A 22,213-nucleotide genomic window follows, 5' to 3' on the forward strand; every position below is an offset into this window, starting at 1 on the left:
CGATATCCTAAGCCAACTACTGTTAAAAGCTTCAACAGGCGGCCTTCCCTTTGAGCATCTCTTCTACAACCCTTTCTGCCAGGCTGCCCACCCAGAACCTTGAATATTGGGAGGAAACAATGAAATGTATCAAATGGGCTTCAGTCTGCAGCCCTAGCGACCCATAGAAAACTCCAGCAGAAAGAGTTTTCTCCATTCCTGCTATTCCTCACACCTTCTGCTGTACTTTTCAAACATTAAATTGGGGAATGAAGTCTAATTAAAGCAAAGGAAAAATCCTGATGGAGCATGACACCCACGCGGCCCCCTTACCATTGCACGTGGGGTAGCTGTCTGTCCAGGCTGGCTGCTGGTGAAGGAGATTGTTGCTGGGGTTGAGATTCATTACACCACTTCCTTCCAGAATCATGATCTGTAAGGGGATCAAACAGCTTGTTCAGTCAGTGCCTCCTGGACAAACGTCATTTGAGAGTACAGATCATAGAGTTAATTTAGGAAGAAAAAAAAAGAGAATTTGTCCTTCCAACCATTGTGTCCAAAGCATATTGCCACGGCCCTTTCAAGTAAAAGCAAAACTCACTGGCAATTAAAAATTTCCAGGTTCAATTTTCATATGCATGAGGCAAGTTTTTACAGCCACCCATTCATAAATGAATAATCTCTGATCAGGAATGAAGCGGAGAGAAAATGCAATACCTGCTCCCAGGGCGAGTCTGGCCAGCAGCCAAGATTTTTTTCTTTCTTTCTTTTTCTTCTTCTTCCTTTTTTTTTTTTTTTTTTTTTAAATAAAAGTGAAACTGCCAAGCAGATTTTGTGGGAACCCTGAGCTGAAATCAGATGTTCACAAAAACCAGCCACGAGGTGGGCTGGTATCAGAGGGCCTCAGCCATACTTTACCTGGAGCTCCTCCAGTATTCGGCTCCATGATAATATAAGAATCAACTGCTTTCCCTGACAAGATACTGCCCCTTCCCTTCCTTCCTGGTAAAAATTCTGATCAGCTTTCCTCCTCGTTTTAGAGACCTAGAGAATCCCACAAGCTCCGAAGCTGACTGAAAGGTGATTTTCTGTTTGAGGACTCATTTTCCCAGGAAAAGAACCTTTCTTCCATGAGTGTGCTTGGATTTTTTTAAACAATGTAAAAATGTTATACTTTAGAAATATTTGCTTCAGTTCTCTAGCCTCTGTAATCTTCTCGCCCCCAAGCCAAGCACCCTACACCTTTCAGACTCCAGACCCATTTGAATGAAAGTTCATTCAGAAGGAGAGCAACCCATTTCCAGAAGGTGCCCGAACATTACCCAGAGGCTATATAAAGGTAACTTGCTCTTTCTGAAATGTCGGGGTGGAAAGAGAAAGCTAACTTTACAGCAGTAGATCATGGAAATTTTTCTCCCTGTTTGGGAGAAATCTTGTATCCTTGTGTGTAACCAGTGTCCCCAGGATCAGAATAGCCCACGCAGGGTAGTTCCAGCCCTCAAAACCCCTTCCTCGGATTTGGCTACTGCTCCTCTGGTTCTGTGTAGAGCCTGAGGGGGGAGGGAAAGGACCTGAAAAAGGAATACAGATTCATTCGTGTATTCGTCTATTCCACAAACATGTATCAACCCTACAATGGGCTTGCCCACGTCCTAGGTCCTGGGGACAGAGCAGTGATGAGCGAGGCTAGCCAGAAACATGTATCATTATGAACATCATCATCAGGGTGTTTGGCAAGTAACTAGACCTGAATCCAGCCTAAGTAGAAGATGGAGAAGGAAAGACAGGGTGGGAATGATGGCCATTGTGACAGTGAAGGGACCGCAGCATGAGAAGACAGGAGAAGTGGGTTCCGTGTGGTTTCTATAAGAGTTTCGAAGCCCAGTCAAGCTGGGTGTGATTCCAAGCTCCACCACTTACCAGGTAAGGTTAGTGCTAACACAGATAAGTCATTAAGCTCTCTGAACCCCGTTTCCTCATATGTAAAATGCAGATCAGCATACCTCCATGTGCACTGCTGGGAGAGTCAATGAGTTTCTATACCTTGAGCACTTGGCACAAAGTAGGGCATTGTGATGAGAGCTACTACCTCTCTGGATAACCCCAACCAGAAACAACTGAGGGCCTCCTTTTCCCCATACAAACATCTAAAGAAAGTGACTAAATGGACTTTGAAATTCCCTTCCAGAAACCTCTTTGATTGTCACCCTCAGAGAAGGATAACCAAACCAAGTCAAACTTTCCTTTCTTTGTCACAATAACTGGGCCTTTTCCCATCCAGCTTTTTAGAGCAATTAACCTCAAGCTAAGAAATCAGATGAGGGACTTCAAGGCAAAAGAAAACCTCCCAATCCCCAGAGGGGTGGCTTGGGAAAGGAAGGGGCATGGCCAGTCTCCTGTTTGCTCAAGGCTGGGCTTGTCCCTCACCAGCATTTGCTCAACCACAAGCAGTAGAAAGGTTACTGTTTAACCCTGAAAGGGCTGAAGCTCAGAGCCCAGCCCATCTGCATGGAGGAATAGGCCCTGAAATTCTTTCACAAGGATTTGCCTGGAGGGCTATTTCAAAGGGGCCATTTCTGTATAAGCGAGACCTGCCTGGGCCAATTCTGAGTTATCACCTTAATTGGTTCAGAGATTCGCACCCCCCCCCCAAAAAAAAACACAATACTTCCCAAAAAAGACCAGAAGGCAGGGTGGAGTGACAGCTAAGCACCTCAGCTTCAGAGTTGTGGAGATTTGGGATCAGATCCTAGTTCTCCTGCTCATTGTGCATGACCTTGAGCAAGTTCCAAGTCTGTTTAGCCAAAAACTTTCTGATGCTCACTTTTCCCCACTTGTAAAAGAGAAATAACCCCACACTCAAAGTACCGCAAGAATCTAATGAGGTCCTGCATGTAAAGAGCTGCGTGGGTAATAAAAAAGAATTTAATAAATGTCACAGGACAGTGAGGGCCAGTTCTCCCTTTGTGACCCATTGCCCACAAGCCCCTTTCCTCAGGGCAGGTGTCATTTCTCACCATTACCTCCTGGAGTTATCCAGAACTACTCTCAAACCACAGAGAAGCCTTGAGGACTACAGAAGTACCTCTGGCCTGTCACCACTCAGCCCCCCCAAGAGGCTGGCATGCGTGAGCGCTGTTCCCTGCTGGCAGCGCCTTTCCTAGGGAAAGCCAGCATGGTGAGGGCCCTTTTTTACAGGGCACCGTAAATGGTTACCACTCATAAAAGAGTTTATGTGGCTTAACCCTTAGTGAGTCAGAGTTTGCTTGAGCTCACGCAGGCTTGTGAGGAAAGAAGGTCAGCGTCCCCAACCCAGCCTGGAGCTGCAAGGACAGTGGCCTCAGAGTGGGCACAGGAAGGCCCCCACAGCTGGAGCCCTTTCACCAAGTTCTACCCGCCTCTGAGACCCAGTTCTTCAGGTGCGAAATGAGACCATCTACTCCCGACAGCCTCACAGGACTATTGTGGAGATCAAATGAGATAATGGATAATAAATGTGCCTAGGGAATTGTTAAAAAAAAAAAAAAAGTCATTATAAGCAACTCGCCTGTACTCCCATATATTAATATAGACTTTCTTTGGTATATAGTGATTACTTTGTGGTGTAAAAAGCTATCCTTTTAATTAAAAAGTATGAAGTTTATTTAATGCTCTTCTTTAAGCTTGCCACTTTACCTTTAGCATTGCTTTTATTATTTCTTACAAAAAAAAAAAAAGCATCAAGGCTGTGAGGTAGAGACTTCAGAATCTTTGAAGCCTGGGTTAGAATCCAGGTTCCATCTTTGAGCCATGTGACCTTGAGTACATTAACCTTTTTGAGACTCAATTTCTTCCCTGGTTTAAAAGGGTGAGTAGGGGGCACATTGCCGTCCTCTAAGCCTCAGGACTGTTTTACAAGATAAATAGTATAATGGGTTTAAAGGTGTCTAGTTCAGTGCCAGCACACATGCTCTCAATAAAAATTAGTGTCCTTTCTTTAAACATCAATTCTCAAGGTGTTTCTCTAACACACTTCTTCCAGGACTGAAGAAGTACCTTCAGAGCCTTTTGAGTCAAAAGCAAGCTAAGAAAAAGACCCACCCCTCCTCATCTCTAACTCAAGGAGCAGTTGTGGGGGATGCTTCTCAGTCATACGTGCCAGGTAAAAAGCAGAGTTTCTCAACCTCTGCGTGACTGACATTTTGGGCTGGGATGGTTCTTCAGTCACAGGGGCCGTCCTGTGCATTGCAGGGGGTTTAGCCACATCCCTGGTCTCTAGCCACTAGATTCCAGCAGTAGCCACCTCCCACCCCCACCCCCAAATGTCCCCTGAAGCCAAGTCACCCCCAATTGAGAACATTGGTTAAAAGTAGAGCCTGCGGAGCCCCGACAGCTCTGGCTTTGATCTTGCAAGTGTGGTGACCTTGGGCTGTTAATGTGCGGATTAACTAGGAATGTAAAATCCTCAATATGTTATCGCATACACGGCAAGTGCCAAGAAATGTTAGCTATTGTTATAGGGTCTCTCTTCAAACTGTGTTGGTTGAATTTAGGGACATTCTTGGGACCACAGTAGACTCTTCAGGGGCAGGATAGTGTAATGGTTGGTAGCTCTAGACTCTGGAATCAGATGGCCATGGTTCAAATCCTGGCTTTGCCAATTTACTAATGCGGCAAGCTTGGACAAGAAATTCAACTTCTCTGGGCCTCAGTTTCCCCATTTATAAAATGGAGATGATGATATGAAAAGTCTTGTTAAAAGATAAAATGAGAGGATACCTGTAAAATGCTTAGAAAAGTATTTGACACATACCAGTAAATACTTATAAAAGTTAGCTGGTTTTTATAATAATACCGTGTTTCCCCCAAAATAAGACCCAGCCGGACAATCAGCTCTAATGCGCCTTTTGGAGCAAAAATTAATATAAGTTCCGATATTATATTATATTATAGAAGACCCGGCCTAATATTATAGTAAAATAAGACCAGGTCTTATATTAATTTTTGCTCCAAAAGACGCATTAGAGCTGATGGTCCGGCTAGGTCTTATTTTCGGGGAAACACGGTAATACTTGTTATTTGTTGTATTGACACTAGTTTATTGAATCTCCAAGGAGGAAATTGAAGGCCAAGTTCATTTCAAGCAAGGCCTCTAACCTCTTCTAGCTACATAATATTCCCAATTCCATCTAGCAGGCACAGTCCAGACAAGGGATGGATTTCCTGCCTCTCCCCCCGCCCCCCCCCCCACCTCTGGGCTGCTGTGTGGCTACACCATTCGGCTGAGCTATGAACAGCATCTGTCAGCCATTGCTCACAGAAGCCATGCTATGCCTCTCTGGTCATGGTCCTTGCTTGAGGAACTGAAATCTATCCCTCCTGCTCCCGTTCCTCCCACAAGACACACGGTACCCAAGATTGCCAGGAACAGTGGGAGGGCGTACCTCCACAGGTTCTGGGTATCGCCCTGTGTTGTACTCCCATGCATCATGGCTGGTTTGCAGGACATCACGTCTAAAATGTGAGCTCTGCCAAAGAGTGGCCAGAGGCTTTCTCTATCCTTCGGGGGTCCCTTAGCACGAGGAACGCTCAATTACTGCAAAGAATAGAGCCTGGGATTTGAGGTCATAGGGACAAAAAAGTGAGGAGAAGGCATTACCACTGGGACTCTGGGAGGGAGCTGGAGCCATGCACCCCAGAATCCAGAAGGCTCTGCCCAGTTTCAGGACTCCTAACAAGGCCAAGGACTTCTCAACTGGCCTCTCCTCCAGAGAGAATCTCCCAGCAGAGACAAACACAGCCCAGCTTTAGCCTGCTCAGCTACAGGGAACATCTTCTGCTCCATGGTAGGGTTACTGAGACCTAGGACTGAATGCTGTAAAAATAATAATAATTATTATGATACCATAGTAGCTAGGGCTTATTGAACACTTAAAATGTGCCAGCTCTGTACTAATAATTTTAAATGTGTTGTCTCAGTGGAGCGTCACAATAAACTTACAAAGCATTATGTCATTTCACAGATGGCCAATCTGAGGATCAGAGAGGTTAGGTAACTTCTCCAAGGTCACACAGCTTAGCAAGAATTAGAGCTAGAAGAGAATTCAAACTGGGACTGTCTAGCAACAAACCCTGGGACCTTAGCCACTTTCTGCTGAGAAGAGGGTATTATTTTGCTGGTGAAAAATGTTGCCGTCAACTCATCCTCACCTCCACCCCCATTCCATACATAGTCGCAGCATTCTTCCGGTATCATCTGGGGCACCACACCTTTATCAAGCTTCTCCAAGATGATAAAACTCCCTGGCCTATTCAATAATGCAGGGACCCTGATTGAGACCCTCTTTCCACTTTGCCAGAGCAATCCGAAACCATCCTTCTTCCCAATTTATCCAAGAGCTCCTTTCAGGATGAAAGAATAGAGAGCTGCCTTCATTTTGCCACTTAGACAATATGCTTAGGTAGGAATATGTTAGTGGTTCAAATGCAGGACCACTTTAACTCATGATACTCTTTTAACCATTAAAACAGATCTATACATATAGTGGGGGTGCCAAAAAAAATGTACACAAGTGGACACACACTTGGTCAATGTTGCTCAAGCAGTAATTTGCCATAATCAGAAGTATCTGGACACTGATGGTAACCACTTTGAATAGCTCTTGTAATTGCAGAAGTCAAACATGACTTATATTCATCTTTTGTTATCGGTATATATTATTACAATTGTAATGGTTTTTTCCTTTCTTAAAATGTGTATCCATTTTTTTGCACCCTCTGTATGTATAACATACATACATATACACATGTATATGCATACTTACATATATACTATAAATACTGCCTCTATGACTCAATAAAGTTATTTTTATTCTATATTTTAGAAATAAACTGTTCTATCATTATTTGTGCTTTATCTGAAATAGACCACAAGTCAAAAAGCACCATTTGCTCCTGCTGAGAGGGTAAAGATACACTGAGAGCTATCAGGCCACAGAGCAGATCTTAAGTAGAGTTTGTGCCTGTAATCTCTGTCTCTAGCCCCCAGGGACTGGGAGTCAAAGCCATGGTCTGCCTTCTTTCCAGCTCCTTTAATCATTCAACCACATCATCCACAAACTGCCACAAAACTGGCTGGCATGTGGGTATTTTTACCCTTCAAGCCAGAGGAGCAATTAGGCATTTTGAATAACTATTTTGCTATGACAGTGATATCCACACCATTCTCAGCCCTTCATCAAAGTTACCAGCAGGTGAATTCACAGTATCTGCCTTTAAGATATTGCAACAGCTTACTGACTTCCTGTTTCAGTATGACTGTCATTTCAAAAGAACTACTCCCAAATAGGAGAAAAGAAAATTCACGTACATATGAAATCTAACAGACTGTAATACAAACGAAAATTCATGTTTTTCAAATGAATCAAAATGTGAATCAAGCTTGGGGAATGTATTTGATCCTCCCAGGATTACATCACAGGTAATTTCATAACCTTGTAATGTGTTTTGAAGCAGACATTTCATGCTCCCAGGGGCAACATCTGAAGTATTATTTCTGGGCTTTCAAGCGTTTTCATGAGCAATGATGCAGTATTGGGAGGCCAAGCGTTGATCTATCATAGATACACTTTACTGACTGGAAACCATTTGGAAATATACATATTATACTGATCTTTATCGTTCTTGGTGCCAGACAAGATGCAGATACTGACAGAGGACAGGTACCAAAGTTGATTGAAAGACAAGATTACCTTACGTGACCCCTGAGGCCTTCATCAACCCCCTTCGGACATGACAAACTAAGAAGAATAGGGCAAGCTCCGAATCTTAAAAAGGGCACAGAGCCTTTTGAAACCTTAACAGAAGCTAGAGCTCTCTCCTACCAAAAATGCACACCCACACCTTGTTTGGCATGTATTTTGTGGGCCCCCAGCCCTCCAAAGGCCATCTCTTGACCCCTACAGATCTATGGACACCATGGATCGTTTAAGACATCTCTCTTGCACTCCGTTTGCATTGAAATTTAAATAAAACTTTTTAGTGGAGTCAGGGTTGGGAGACACATGTTTACCCTAACCTGCAAGAGAAGACCTGAGAGATTCTATTTTCGCTCTCTTACTTGAGTTGGATGTTGCTTCGCTCCCTTCTAGGGACACTAGAAAGGGCCCCACTGTCCCTCTCCTTCCGCAGCTGAAGTAGGGACCATGCATCCAGCATGGTCCTTCTGGACCTCTGTTTGGCAATGCAGTGAAGAATCCACCCAACTTTTTTTTTTACCATGCTGTACCTCAGTGTCTGTGTCTCCACTAACCCCCTTTATCTATCATAAAACCAAATGATCATAAAGTAAAAAAAAGTGTAGCAAAAAACGAAAAACAGGCCTTACTTCTTATAATAACCATAGGTCTTTTTTGATCTTTGGAAAAGCACTGGTGTGGGAACTGGAGCCTCCGAGATTCCCCTTATGATGCTTATTTTCCCTACGTGGTTGAAGAGGCCATACAGGTGTTTCTCAAAGTTTGGTCTATGGACCACCTGTATCATCACCACTAGAGAAGGGCTTAAACTTGACGTTTCCTGTGGTCCTACCCAGGACCGCAGAATCAGGATCTACAGTTTTAAGAACCTCCCTTAACCAACCCTTCAGCACTCTCACAGATGAAAACTTCTGGTCATCAACTCACCTACTTGCCTTCCCTCCATTCCCACAACATAATAACTAACTCCAGGAGAGCAGCCTGGAAGGAAACGTCCATGATCTCCAGGAAATCCTGGAAAAGTCGAAGACAACACATTCACTCTGGAGAACTCGCGCTCCAATCTGTCTGTGGAGATTCTATCCCTGTCTTACTTGCCAACTTGAAAGAAAGCAGCTCCCACTGCTCAGTATCAGCAAATGGGCGAATTCAACAGTGCTCAGCTATTTATGAGTCTGTGAAGCCTGAGCAAACCAACATGGCCACAGAACACAACTTTTGCAGAGGATATTTATGACGATTACCTCTCTGAAGAGAATTTCATGGTGGGCTGAGTCACCCCTAACCTGATCCCACCCCCCCCCCCCCCGCCTTAGCCCTTCAAAAGATTACTTAACCACCTGGATTTTACTCCTCCCTTTTTCCCAAGAAACTTGGTGCCTTAGCCTTCGGTGGAAATGATCATTAAGCAATACTTGTCCTGCTACTATAAGTGTTTACTCATCCCCTCCAATTTTAATACATATATTTTTTGAATGTCTACAAGACGCTGGCCACTACACTAGGTACTGGGGCACAAGTGTGAACAAAACACGGACACTCCCCTGCCCTGATAGACTATTTAGCAGGGACACCACTTCTAAAACAACAGTAGCTCTCTCCAAAGTCGTCTGAGCTCATTCCCCACCTCCTCTTGCGGATGGAGTGGAGCAAGAGCAGAGAAGACACAGGCAACCTGCTCTGGCCTTCGGACATGACCAACCTTGAAAAGAACTTCAACAACGTTCAAAAGCAGGACTGATCCTCTTTTCTCCAGCAACCCTATGCCCTTACCTCCACAGGAAACCCTTACTAAGACATCAAGTTGGCAGACAAGGTAATGCCCCTGAGTTTCACAAAGCAGCCTCAGCCAAAACCAATCTCCACTCAGAGCAGAATAAGGCCATTGGTTGTCTGGATGGCTGAGTGTCTGTCCCTAGACAATGGTGTGTTTATGTGTAAGAGGGTTAGGAGCAGGTTGTTAACATAAAACCCACCGTAAACAGAGCTGTTAATTCAGTTGCTGGCAGGGGCTTCTGTTATCTTCTGAATACCTCCCAGAGGGTATAAGCCCTACCTTGTCATTTGAGTTGGCAGCAGAGTTATTTTTTTGCACCTGTTGCTCTGCTCCGATAACAACCAGTTAAGCATTGATTTGTTGGAAAATAAACAGAAAAAAGCAAAGAAAGGCATCTGCCCAAACAGCCTGAGCTGGTTTGACTGAGCATTCATGCCAATTTGTTTTTCCTATAAAAACCGAAAAAAAAAAAAAAAAAGAAAGAAAGAAAACGCTGCATTTTCAGTTTGGATGCTACCCTTCCAGTCCCTCAGAAGTAAAGGAAGTATCAAGTAGGCCAGCAAGAGCTGTCAGGGCCAAGAAGCCAGAAGACACTGTACTTTTCCATTGGCTGGCTCTGTGAGGGCACTGAGGGGTATCCAAGGTCTATAGAATGGCAAGGCCAGCCTCCAGCCAACCCAGGTGAAGATTGTGAATCAAATTAACAAGGGCAGAGAAGAGGCTGCTGGGATATGATCAAAACCCAAACCACACTCTTCCCAATTGGTGACTTCTGAAAGTCAGTATGGTTCCGGGAGTAGGTGTAGTCTATGGGTTCCCTCTTAAAGCAGAGACTCAGAGTGCCTGAATCTTGGTCTGGCCTCTCCCACAGACTTCCTACATCCAGCCCTGGGCAAACAGCGTAATTTGAAAACCCCGGCCCCAGACCATAGCTTTCCCCCTGGGGAAAGGAGGCTACCCTTACCTACCTCAAAGGTGAGCTGTGTAGGCTCACTCATGTCCTGCCAAGTGACTTGAGGCCCCAGGTCCCAGGTGGAAAGGACCTGAGATGTCCAAGGTGTGATTTCTGCGTTAATCCAAGCATCATCGCACTCTCATTTCTCATCACTTTGTCAATATCACATGATGAGCTCAAGCCAGAAAGGGCCACAAAGAGCTAAACAAATCACTCAAAAGGAGATCATGACAACACTAATTAAGCAATGGCATCACCACTCAGCCTTCAACACACACAGACAGACGAAGCCTATTAATACCTCTGTTTACGCTTTGAGAAGAAAGGACAGAACGTGGACAATGCAGGAAGTTCCCCTAGATTACCCTCTTCCCTCAGCTTTCTCTCAGCCACGGGGCCTTTATTACCACCAGACCACTGGCTTAATGGGGGTGTCATGGCCATGGGGATAAGCCTCGGAAACGCTGCTTCTCGAGGGGCATTAAGAACTGGGTGTTCCGCTGGGGAGGGACATGGCTGGCTGAGCATTCCCAAGCATTCTTGTCATGAGCAGGGCAGGGAGTGGAGTGCCTCAGCACCAAATCGGGCAGTCAGAAAAAGAAAAGATTTAACAACACCCTCAGTTGACTGAGAAATAAATAAGACCAACTGCACAGGAATGCAGGAAGGGTGGAGGGAGGTAAAAAGCGGGCATTGGAGCCAGGGAGGGGCTGGGATGGACTGGGACAATTGATATGATCATTTCGAGGTTCAAGTTTCTTCCCGAGAAAAGACCAAGATGCTCCAGCTAAGGAAACATCAATAGCCACCAGTTTGGAATCTCACAGACTGTGTAATTACAAAACAACAACCATAACTATGAAAGTGATGGTGGTTTATATTTATTGTGCATTCCCGATGTAGGAATTGAGCTAGGCTTGATGTGAATGATTTCATTTAGTCCTTGCAATAACCCGAGATAGTGATACTGATATTATCCCCATTTTACAGATGAGGAGGCACTGAGAGGTTAAGCGACTTATCTAAAGACACAGAGCTAGTAAGTGGACTGGATCTATTGTAATAAATATATTGGGGGTGGGGGGGTAGTGCAACAATTCTTTGTAGCTTTGAAATGGGTTCTCGTTGTTCTAAAGAGGAGATCTCTTAGGATCACACACCTTTTTTTTTTTTTTAATGGGAGAATATTGGGGAACAGTGTGTTTCTCCAGGGCCCCTCAGCGCCAAGTCATTGTCCTTCAATCTAGTTGTGGAGGGCACAGCTCAGCTCCAATTCCAGCCACCGTTCTCAATCTTTAGTTGCAGGGGGTGCAGCCCACCATCCCATGCGGGAATTAAACTGGCAACCTTGTTGTTGAGAGCTCACGCTCTAACCAACTGAGCCATCCAGCCGCCTCCAGGATCACATACTTTTATCTGAGTACAGCTCCCATAATTTTTTCCCTAAATGTGAATAGGAGGCATACTAATTATCCTTGTGCACTAATATGAAAATTCCCTTTAGCAGTGTAGATGCTACAGAAGCACTAGTTCATGGCCACTCAGACCCATCCATGAAATCTTCAGTCTGCCTTCCTGTTGAACGCCCCAGGTTGACTCAGGGGTTGGGCTTGGCTGCCTGAAGCCACCTCAGACAATAAAAGAGCAGCAATAATAATAAGGGAAAAAAAAACTGTTGAAAAATTCAGGGGAAATTATGGCTCCTTTGGAAAAGCACCTGATGACCGATGTCCCTCGTGGGTCCTGATGACAGACCTGCCATGTTGTGGACATCACACTGACGAGAGAAAGACTGGATGTGTCATTCCAGGAGTCTGAATCCCATCATTCCAACAAATAAACCTAGGAAAGTTCTCACCCACTTCCACCGAATTCATTGACCTTGTTTCAAACTTTGGAACAGTTTCTAAAAACTTAGCAGTAAAACACAGCCAGAACCTCATAAGGCTTATTCCATTTTCATCTTTGCAGCTTACGAAGCAAATAATACCTGCATTTTCTCACAAATCAGAGGATCTCCTCTCTAGAAGAATTGGAGTTTTCTTTTTGTACAGATAATCATTAAATGACAGCAGGCAAGAAAGCTGAGTTTCTTTTTAGTGCCTTCCTACAAGAATGACGGACTAGGTACAGTGGGTCTCATTTTCCCTTCCAGGACATACTTTGCTTTGCTTCTCCTAGCTCACTGGTCTATGGGAAAAAAAAGAAGAAGAAGAAGAAGAAGAAAAGAAAAGAAAAAGAAAAACCATCAGCAAGACAAGCAACTCCTTACCAGAAAGGTTTTCCAAGAAATCAAATCCCTTTCAGCTGATTATTCTACCATTTCTCCAGTGGCTACAGAGGAAATCGTTGGTGCTCAAACAAAATTATAAAACTCACCAACTCAAAAACAGCAGCATCCCTGCTCGACAGGCCTCAGCTTCCCAGCAGAGGCTAGCTAGACCAGCAAGATAAGAAAGAGCAGGGGACTCTCCATCGCAGGGTCCCAGCAGGGGAGTCGTCACACATTCTAACAGTTTCACCACATCCAGAGGCAGGCCCCAGCTACAGAATTTGTAAGGCTCAGTGCAAAAGGAAAACGCGGGGCCCCTTGTTCCAAATGTATTAAGAATTTCAAGACGGCAACAACAGAGCATGAAACTGAGCCCAGGGCCTTTCTAAAGTGTGGGGCCCTGTGTGGCTGCACAGGTGGCATACTCATGACACTGGCCCTGTCCGGGGGTCAGGCCCGCCTGTGCCTTCATCTGCATCAATGCTCTATCACCACGGGGGATGGGAGGAGGATTTTTTCTGTCTTTGCCCCATGGAAGACCCTCTGAAGCAAATAAAATATGACGTTGAACATGCTTGTAAAGGCATCTAGTTTACAGTAGGCACTCAACACATGTTAGCTATTATTACTATTTATTATTATTATTATTGCCATTATCTTCATTATGTCAAAGTCCCATGGCAACACTAAAGCTACCCATAGGCAGGAACAATGGATTGGAAAAATATATACTCCTACTAGTTTGGTGCAAAAACAATTGCAGTTTAAAAGGTTAAAAATAATTGCAAAAATCACAATTACTTTTGCACCAACCTAATATTTTGACAAAGACCATCTGTTAGCTGAAGCTGTTCAGAAGTCGTTTCATTAGCCCTATGTGATAGAATGCTCAAACGAGGAAATTAGAGGTTCTTCGCCTTTTTTTTATACCACAGATCTATTTTGCAGTCTGGTGGGGCCTATGCACCCCTTCTCAAAATACTTTTAAGTGACAGAATAAAATAGGTAAGATTAGAAAGGAAGTTTCTATTGAAATACAATGATCAAAATATTTTTTTAGGGCAGGCCTGGTGGCTCAGGCAGTTAGAGCTCCGTGCTCCTAACTCCGAAGGCTGCCGGTTCGATTCCCACATGGGCCAGTGGGCTCTCAACCACAAGGTTGCCAGTTCAATTCCTCAAGTCCCGCAAGGGGTGGTGGGCTGTGCCCCCTGCAACTAGCAACAGCAACTGGACCTGGAGCTGAGCTGCGCCCTCCACAACTAAGACTGAAAGGACAACAACTTGAAGCTGAATGGCACCCTCCACAACTAAGATTGAAAGGACAACAACTTGACTTGGAAAAATGTCCTGGAAGTACACACTGTTCCCCAATAAAGTCCTGTGCCCCTTCCCCAATAAAAAATCTTTAAAAAAAATATTTTTTAAATACATGTGTAATGGCATAATAATATATGTACTTCTTTATTAACACATTAAATAAGATTATCCAGTGCAGGTCTAATAACCCCCACGATAGGTAAGTAGTGACAATGTCAACATTTCGAGACAATCTGTAACAAGTGTAACGTGACATGAAAATGTCTGTAAGTTCTCTTGGTGACAGTCACAGTTACAGCTAAAGCTACTGCAGAGTTTCCCCTACATTCATATTGAAAGAAAATCTTAAATTTTGGATTAATGAACATACAAACGTGACTTGTTTCACAGCCACGTTCCTAAATTCCCTGAATTCTCTCCATGGACACTTAGAAAACCTTGGATCCCAGGTTAGGAACACTTGCTGTTTTATTAACAGCAAAAACTGCTCGTTCAACTCAAAAAGCTTCTAGAAATCACTTCCAGTGGCCAGAATCCTCATTTGAACAAATTACGAGACAGGCCCCGTAGTGTCTTGGCATAACAAGCAAGAAGGGATGTGTTTCAAAGCCTCTAAAATGCCCAGGGTAATGCCCTAGCTGACGTGGTCAGTAGATATCTAAAAACATTCTCAAGAATTTTAGGGGTGGGCAATAGTATATGAAATTGAACTGCCTGGAGTGGGATGAGTTTCTTCTGGATGCTCCTACATGACAAGCATCAAGACACAGGGACAGGAAGGTATTGTGTGCCGGCCCCAGGTCTTCTCCAGAACCCGCATGGGTTGAGGTTTGTCGCCTGCTCAAGACAAGGCTCCATTTGGAGCTCCCCCCTTACCATGATTCGTCCCGTCGCCCTGCCACCCACCTTCTGCAGTGAAAACCCTATTGCATTTCTTCCCCAATGTCCCAGTGCAGAACCTACGCCGATCATTTCAAAAAACAAAATCCCAGAATTATTCATCCACTTCGACCCAACAGAGACTCACTCACTGAAAACACCCATGTTGAGGATGTGTCCTCAGTTTCCACTCTACACATTACTGATTATTTGCTCACTAGCATTTGTCTAGGTGCTTTCAGATTCTTTGTCTAATTTAATCCCTACAACAGTCTTGAGCAGATATCACTAACCCCATTGCCCAGGTGAGGAAACTTCTATTCCAGCACTTATATAACTCACTCAAAGTCACTCAGCTAACCATGGGCAGAGCCAAATTGGAACCCAGGTATTCTGACTCTAAACCCAGTGTTCTTTGTACTACATTCCATCTGTTCCCAGGCAACCAAAGCTCATAGCTTCCTGCTCCTTCAGAAACACAAGCAAAGCCTTCTCTTCATCTGTGTTCCTCAACCCATAGCGTCTGGCCAGGGGAGTTACAATGGGTGAAAGGGGATCTAGGTGCTCTCTAATTTTACAAATGGGCATAATTGAGACAGAGGCTGATGTGCGCCAAATCTAAAGCGCACTGCAAAGATGAAAGAAGTTTTGTCAGTCACCGTGATGACAGGGCTGAAAATAGCTTCACCTTTCAGACCCCATTTACCTCCAACACCAGAATATAGCATTAGCCCTACCGAGGGAATTTTTTAAAGCTTCCTAAGAGGGATCCCAACATAATCTCTACAAGATAGCCATATTCTCCAAGCTCCATTGTCATCTGCAAAAATAGAAGAGCTTCTTCATATTCCAAGAAAGATGGTTCAGGGTTTTGGAAGATCTTTACATCAGGTTGAGAAAGGGCTAGCAGGATGACTGAAACTTCTCAAATCCATAACCTGGCAAATGAGGGCCAACCCCCGAGAGTGTTTACGTTGTGTCTGGGATATAGAGTGAGGGGGAAGTGACCGAATATGAAATTTTAAGTTCACCACAATTATAATGACATCTAGACAAGGTCATACAAAAGTAAAACTAAGTACTGACGTTAAAATAGTGGGGTTAATGAGGTGATCTATTAGTCTGATAATTAAAATATAATAGGCTTTGGGGCTCCTTTTTATGTTTGCCTTTTTTTTCATCAGAAAGCACATTTTGAATGCACTGATGCTGGCCATACTTTAAATAAATAGGCAGATAGCTTTAATAACAATAAAGACACTACTGAGCAAGGAAGGGAAGGAGGCTGTGAGGGTCAGGGTGTGGAAGAAGATTGGAAAAAAACACATAATCTGAATCCAATGAACCAGAACAAGGCACCCAGCCCTGTAAAACAAACTGAAGACAGAGTGTGGTTAGGTACTAGTGAAATCAATTTTTAAAAGGGTATTTTTACAGGGTGTCTCTTTTAAAACAAGGCCAATTAAAACCCTGGGAGCCTCTTTAAATGGGCCTCCCTGCTTGACCCTGTTGCAAGTGCTGGTTGCCCGGATGCAGGCTGAGGCCCTCTGAGAGCACGAGAGTCTCCGGGCTGATTGCCCAGGGGCTCAGCCAGGCATGCGCCCCTTCTCTTATCCCTAGGGTCTTCCTCTAGGAGAAGGAGTGCTTGTCCATCCAATCGACCCAACAATTCATGGGCAATCAGTCAAGCGAACTGATCAGCACCACACAACTGAGTCGACTCCCTGCGTGCCTAAATGTTCACTTTTCAGGAGGCTGCTTTAGTGTTTTAGAGAAGAGGTCATTTTAGAGAAGAGTGCCTCCTCGTGTCCACCGACTGTTCCCTGTGGTCACCAAACTGTCAGTGTCACCCACTTCTACACGCCCACCACCTTTGACATGCGAGGCCAATTGATGAAGGTCGGATGTTGTCATGGAGGAGCCTCTAACACCCCCCAGAGAGGGCCCAGGTAGCCGGTCTGAGTTCTTCCACCAGCTCTCTCTCTTATCCAAAATTCTGAAGACCCCCAAAGAAAGCATTTAAAGGCTCCTACTTCTTTTCTTTCCTATCTATCGCATCCTTAGGAGGGCACCTCTCACCTCATTCTCAGGTCTCACAGACTCAAGTTAAACCTGGTCACCTCTAGGCATAGCTGGTTCTCCCCGGGCCATCAGAATCCGAGGGTTGCAATGGATCTCAAAGACAATCAGGTTCAAACTCACGTATCCAGATGAGGAAACTAAAGCCCAGAGAGGTGGACTGTGTCACTCTGGGCGCACAGCTTTGCCGGAGATAGAAAACCGAGTCTCCTGACTGCCAGCGCTGAGCCCTGCCCTGCACACTGTCTTATCCGCATTGTGCTCCAATCACGCAAAAATCTGAAATGCTTCAGGAAAATTCTTAAAGAGATATCTTTTTTTTTCTCCCTCTGAAGTCCAGTAAAGTTTTTATCAAATAACTCTAGGGACAAATAACTCAGGGACATTTTTACTCCAGCACATCTCAGCTTCTTGACATCTTGCCATTCAACTTAAACATACAGTATGTCCCATCTTAATATTAGCGCCCCTCTCCCCACTGCACTGTTTGTTTCCTGTGCAGCTAAATATTCTGGCCCTTTAAAACCTTGTCCAATTTAAATAACCATAATAGTCACATATTTCTAAAAAGAGCACAATTGCCTGCTCCTTGGGACAAATCATATTATTTAAAATCTTATCGTTAAAAATTAAGTAAGAAAAACCTTAAGCAGAGTTTATCTTCCCCATCTGTTCAGTTATTCAGCAACAGATGTAAGAGAATCCTTGCAAGATATGGCTGCTTTCTTGCCTCTGTCTTCAGATGAAAATCCCCACCGCAGATTCGGCTTACCCAAGCTAAAAGCCACCAAGATCCCTGGGTTACCCAGTAACAAAGCCAACGTGAGAAAGCGTGGTTGGTCTCTAAACACCAAGCCTGCAGTGGAGTGGAGTGCCTCCCGACGTGGGCCCCACCCACAACAGAAATGATTGTCACTTCCATTCTACCAGAAAGCGATCTTTACAAGAGAAATGGGCTGAAGCGCAGCAAAAAGGTGTTACTGAAAATCAGGTTCCAACTTTATATTTGGTTCCTTAAAACCCTGGCATGGCTTCTCAAGTGTGTTCCGGGTTCTACCATGGCATTCGTGGTATCCACCCTGCACCCCCACCCCCACTCCCAGAGGCCTTTGAAAATCACATCTCTTTGAAAGGACTTAGAAATGATTCCGTCTGGAGGAAGAGGGAAAGACTGAATAACTTTTTAATGATTTGTATAAACCTCTATGTCTGTGCTGGATGCTTTAACATTGGACAGGATTCTTACACTGGGCTTTCAGAAAAGCAAGATGTTCTAAACAACACAACCCAGGGCTAAAATTTCCTGATTTGGAGGTAGAGAGGATGAGGAGGAAATTAAACATTACAGATTCCAAAATGCTCAATTCTACTTCGTAGAGGTGAACTTTGGCCCAACACACTCACATTCTGACCTGAGACCTGATAGGAGTTCCTTCTAGTTTCTAATTAGCTAATTGAATGCAGTTGACTAAATATTTTAACCTCTCAGTTTTCGTTTTGTCTCAGCCCCTCAAGGAGTCCGAAAGATACTGAAAGAAGATCTGGGGAAAGTTGGTAAACTAATGGGAGCATAAACATTGATTCATAAGTGAGTCTATCAAAATGTAGAAGGCTTTCTCAGAAGTCCAGAAAGGCCCAAGGCATTTTCATTTGGGAGAGCTCACAATGTATTAAAAAATGGAAAAAACGGGGGGGGGGGGGGGGTAGTGTTTTTTGAATTTAACAATAGATAGTTTTTAACACAAAAGAAAAAATATAATTGAATTTGAGATGTTCCGTATATATGCAGCCTGGATCAAATGCATCATTCTATTCACAACCATCCTAAAAATGTCCGCCATCTTGAACAGTAACTCAGGAGAACTTATAGCACAGTTGTTCCCTCTAAATTACTTTCTTTTAAAATGCCTTTGTAAAACACTTTGGAAAAATGGAGAAGGAATGCCTTATTATTTTTTCAAATGCAATTATAAACTTCCAAATGACCCCCATTTCACGTTTTATCATTGTTTTTAAAATATATCCACATGAGCCATTAGCATTTGGTGTGGAAGTGATGGGATCCTACATAACTTCAGGTTAAAAGAAGATGGACACGATGAGCTATTTTATAGTCTCAGAATTCCAGGTCTCAAGGAGAGGACAATGGAGCCTTCTGCAAACTCCAAATGAACCTATTAAAGTCATTCTTAAAATCTCGTAAGAGCCTTTTCTGCTAGCGTCGCTCACTCATGAAGTTCATCCTCATAATAGGACTTTATCTCTCTTATTGGAAATCGACTCTTCCTTTGATCTCAGTGGAATTAGCACATGGTCCCTCATGACCCCAAACTACCCTTTTATACATTGAAAGGCTCTATTTGAACATACCCACGCCTACAGAATCCACTCCTGAATTAGACGTTTCCTCAGAGAGTTTCCAGAATCCAAACACTCACTCACTTTCTTCCTGCTACTAGGGGCAGTGCAAATAACCAGCAGAGACACCTGCGCACTTAGGCTCACAGAATTTTACGTGTCCTCTTAAAAATATAACACGCATCCACAGTACTGGGAGTATACTAAATCTTGGCACAGACAGATGGCTAAAATGTTGTTATTTACCAAGATTAATTCTCCACCGTTCCCAGTTCCATCCACCCTGGGGCCAATACTTCTCCGTGGTGTCCAAATAAAATCAAAATAGTCTCTGTCTTAAAAGGCTTTTGGTGTTGCTGACCCATGTCTGCCTGTGTAGTCAGAGTACCCCATTATGGAACAAACAAAAGGTTACTTAGTCACCTTGTGATATGGGAAAATTCCTTGCCAATTTCTTTTTTCTGGACAGAGTCATTTTTAGGTATGCAGCGCTCCCCAAATCTCCTTGCCTACCCGATCTGCCTGACCACTTTTTCCAGTGGGGATGCATACACCCTTGCTTGTTTCCAGCCATTTTCCAACACCAGAATATACTAAAAATGAATCTGCCTTTCCCTACAACTGAGTCAGAAAAATTACGGACAGAAAACATCTCTAGAAAGTGAGAATATGTGCTCTGAGCTGCAATAACTATTGAGTCAACCAGTTCTTCACCGAGCTCTATCAGGATCACCTATCCCCAGCTGCCTATTTGGTTTAGAATTCAACCCAAGGGAATGGCTTTGTCACACAGACAGAGGGAAAGAAACCTGGAGCTTTTAAATTCGCAGTCACTGAAAGTCCAACTCAATGCAGGGAATTCACAGATAACATCAACAGTGCCCGGCTGCCCCCCCAAATGCAATTCTAATAAGACTCAGTGAGGTAAGCGCAGGTGAGACAAGCTTACTTCCTGCCTGCTGCCTCCAGGAGTCTGCTTTAGTTGCGTCTGTCTGATTCAAGGCAGGCTTCTCTTTCCACTCAGGTGGTTGAATTTCAGATTCAAAAGAAGGACTTTAAAAATAAGAACTTACCTCATTTACCTAACGATTCTGGGTGGGAAATCCAATAGCTGTGGCTAATGGAGAGGAGGCAACAGGCAGCCCGTCACGCCAGCTCCTACGGGGATGGAGAACCAGGGGTGTTATCACGTCTGAGCCCTCATCAGAGTGGAGATAAATGCATATGACAATAATTTTAAATCATTTTGTAGGATGTTAAGCAATAAGCCACCAACCGGGAATTCCCTAAGTCACTTCCTCCTCTTCTGATTGGCTGCCGGGCCCTTTAAAAAAATAAAATAAAGGATTACAAACATTGGCTCATTTGCATTTGGCCAACTCACACGTTAGTGTTCAAACAAAACAGGTCTAACCAGGTTATGCCTGTGTCTCAGGAACAGAGAGACAACCTGTTAATGGATGAGGAATTGATTTGGTGGTGACTGTTCTTTTTAGCTTAATAGAGGCTGTTTCAGGTGAAAGCACCATACGTGCTCCCCAAAGACACCATCAGGAAGGGAGGATGTAAAAGCAAAGTGAGCAGAAACTCAGATCTGGAGAAGATGATGGTATAGGGGAGTGGTAACTATCTCATGTACTAATCTATAGTTATTATAGTCCACTCTGCTTTGGAGTCAAGATATTTGCCCTGGCTGTGCGGGTACCAGGTTCTGATGGGGCTCCCAACCAGGTGGCCCACAGCATAGGTTCTCTCTTTCGGCACCGGGATTGTCCCTTTGGCCGTGACCCTTGACAATTATAATGAACTTTGAAAAGCCAGTCTCCCCTGACCCCAGGTAAGAAGAGCCTTGGGAAAAAGTTTGAAGGGAAGGTCCCAAGACAGAGTCCCTCTGAGTTTTTCAGTCGAATAGTCACCTCTCAACAAGGCAAGGACTGACCATCCGGTTGGCAGATTATCCAGGGTCTTTACTTCCTCTTAACACTTATGTGGTCTTTTTTACTATTTATTGACACTTCCTATAGGAGCTAGAGAAGGAAAGACCAAGACGCTGAAACAGCACAGTCGGGGCAAGAAGAAGGTGGAACCCTGGGGAAGCTCTATGGATTTCAAATGGCTGTGCAATCCCCATCCCCCTGGGCCAAAGCCCTGCTTCACTGGGTTACCAATGCACTCCCACCTGCACAGGCGAGGGACTGCTCCTAGCAAGGAAAAATACCCTCTCCTAACCATTAACTTTCTCTCAGGTCTTCCTGGACACTGGCCTAGCATGAACTAAGCGTCCCAGAAGATTTCTTTAACTCGCCAGGCCTCCCTTCTGTGGGAGAGGAAAGGGAAATTGAGTTTTGGCAAAGAGACAAAGATTTTGTGATCAAAACCAAGAAGTTCCTTGTGTAAAAAAGGAAAGTCTGTATATGAGCAAAGGCTGAATAGAACAAAAAGTAAATGGTTGTTATATTAAGGTGAGTGAGCAGTAGTTACATTCCTTTCTTGCTTGTTTTCCTAGTTTATGCAACATGAATGCAGAGGTGTCTAAAGGTGAAGAAGACTTGAGGGGAGGGCAGGGGTGGATTGGGGAGGGTCTTGGAACTCAGGTGGGCCTGCAAAGGTTTGAAGATTTGAAAGTGCAATTTAGGGAGGCTCTAAAAAGCCCCCATTCCTCCCTCTCTTTACTAAATATTCCCACTATTCCCGTTTTTTCTTTCCTTGTGTTTCCCAAGGGCCCTATTAATATGCAAATGTCTGATAAAAACAGTAAATGTTATTATCACCCATTATCACATTAGCCCCAATTAGTCTATCAGCTCCAGATCTGAGAGCAGCGCCCTGAAGGAAAGGCCCAGTGATGGTTTTGCATAAGT

The 22,213-nt window shown here is 44.1% G+C and overlaps 1 protein-coding gene across 5 annotated transcripts in view; it reads right to left on the reverse strand.

The window, feature by feature from the left end:
* EHF (ETS homologous factor) overlaps positions 1–20,565 on the reverse strand; it is a 40,741-nt gene extending 20,176 nt beyond the window's left edge. Inside the window, exons 1-2 of one of the 5 annotated variants that reach the window (XM_033121054.1) lie at positions 20,426–20,565; positions 313–412 (exon numbers count right to left, since the gene is read on the reverse strand). In XM_033121054.1, coding sequence (XP_032976945.1) covers positions 313–409 — 97 coding nt within the window. In that variant the 5' untranslated portion in view covers positions 410–412; positions 20,426–20,565. Of the gene's footprint in view, positions 1–312; positions 413–10,460; positions 10,521–17,638; positions 17,849–20,425 lie in introns of those variants that run through there. The other 4 variants (XM_033121056.1, XM_033121055.1, XM_033121053.1 and 1 more) reach the window with 4 other exon arrangements.
* Between the last annotated feature and the right edge of the window lie 1,648 nt (positions 20,566–22,213).

Source organism: Rhinolophus ferrumequinum, chromosome 11, assembly GCF_004115265.2.
Source record: "Rhinolophus ferrumequinum isolate MPI-CBG mRhiFer1 chromosome 11, mRhiFer1_v1.p, whole genome shotgun sequence".
NCBI classification, from domain to species: Eukaryota; Metazoa; Chordata; class Mammalia; order Chiroptera; family Rhinolophidae; genus Rhinolophus; species Rhinolophus ferrumequinum.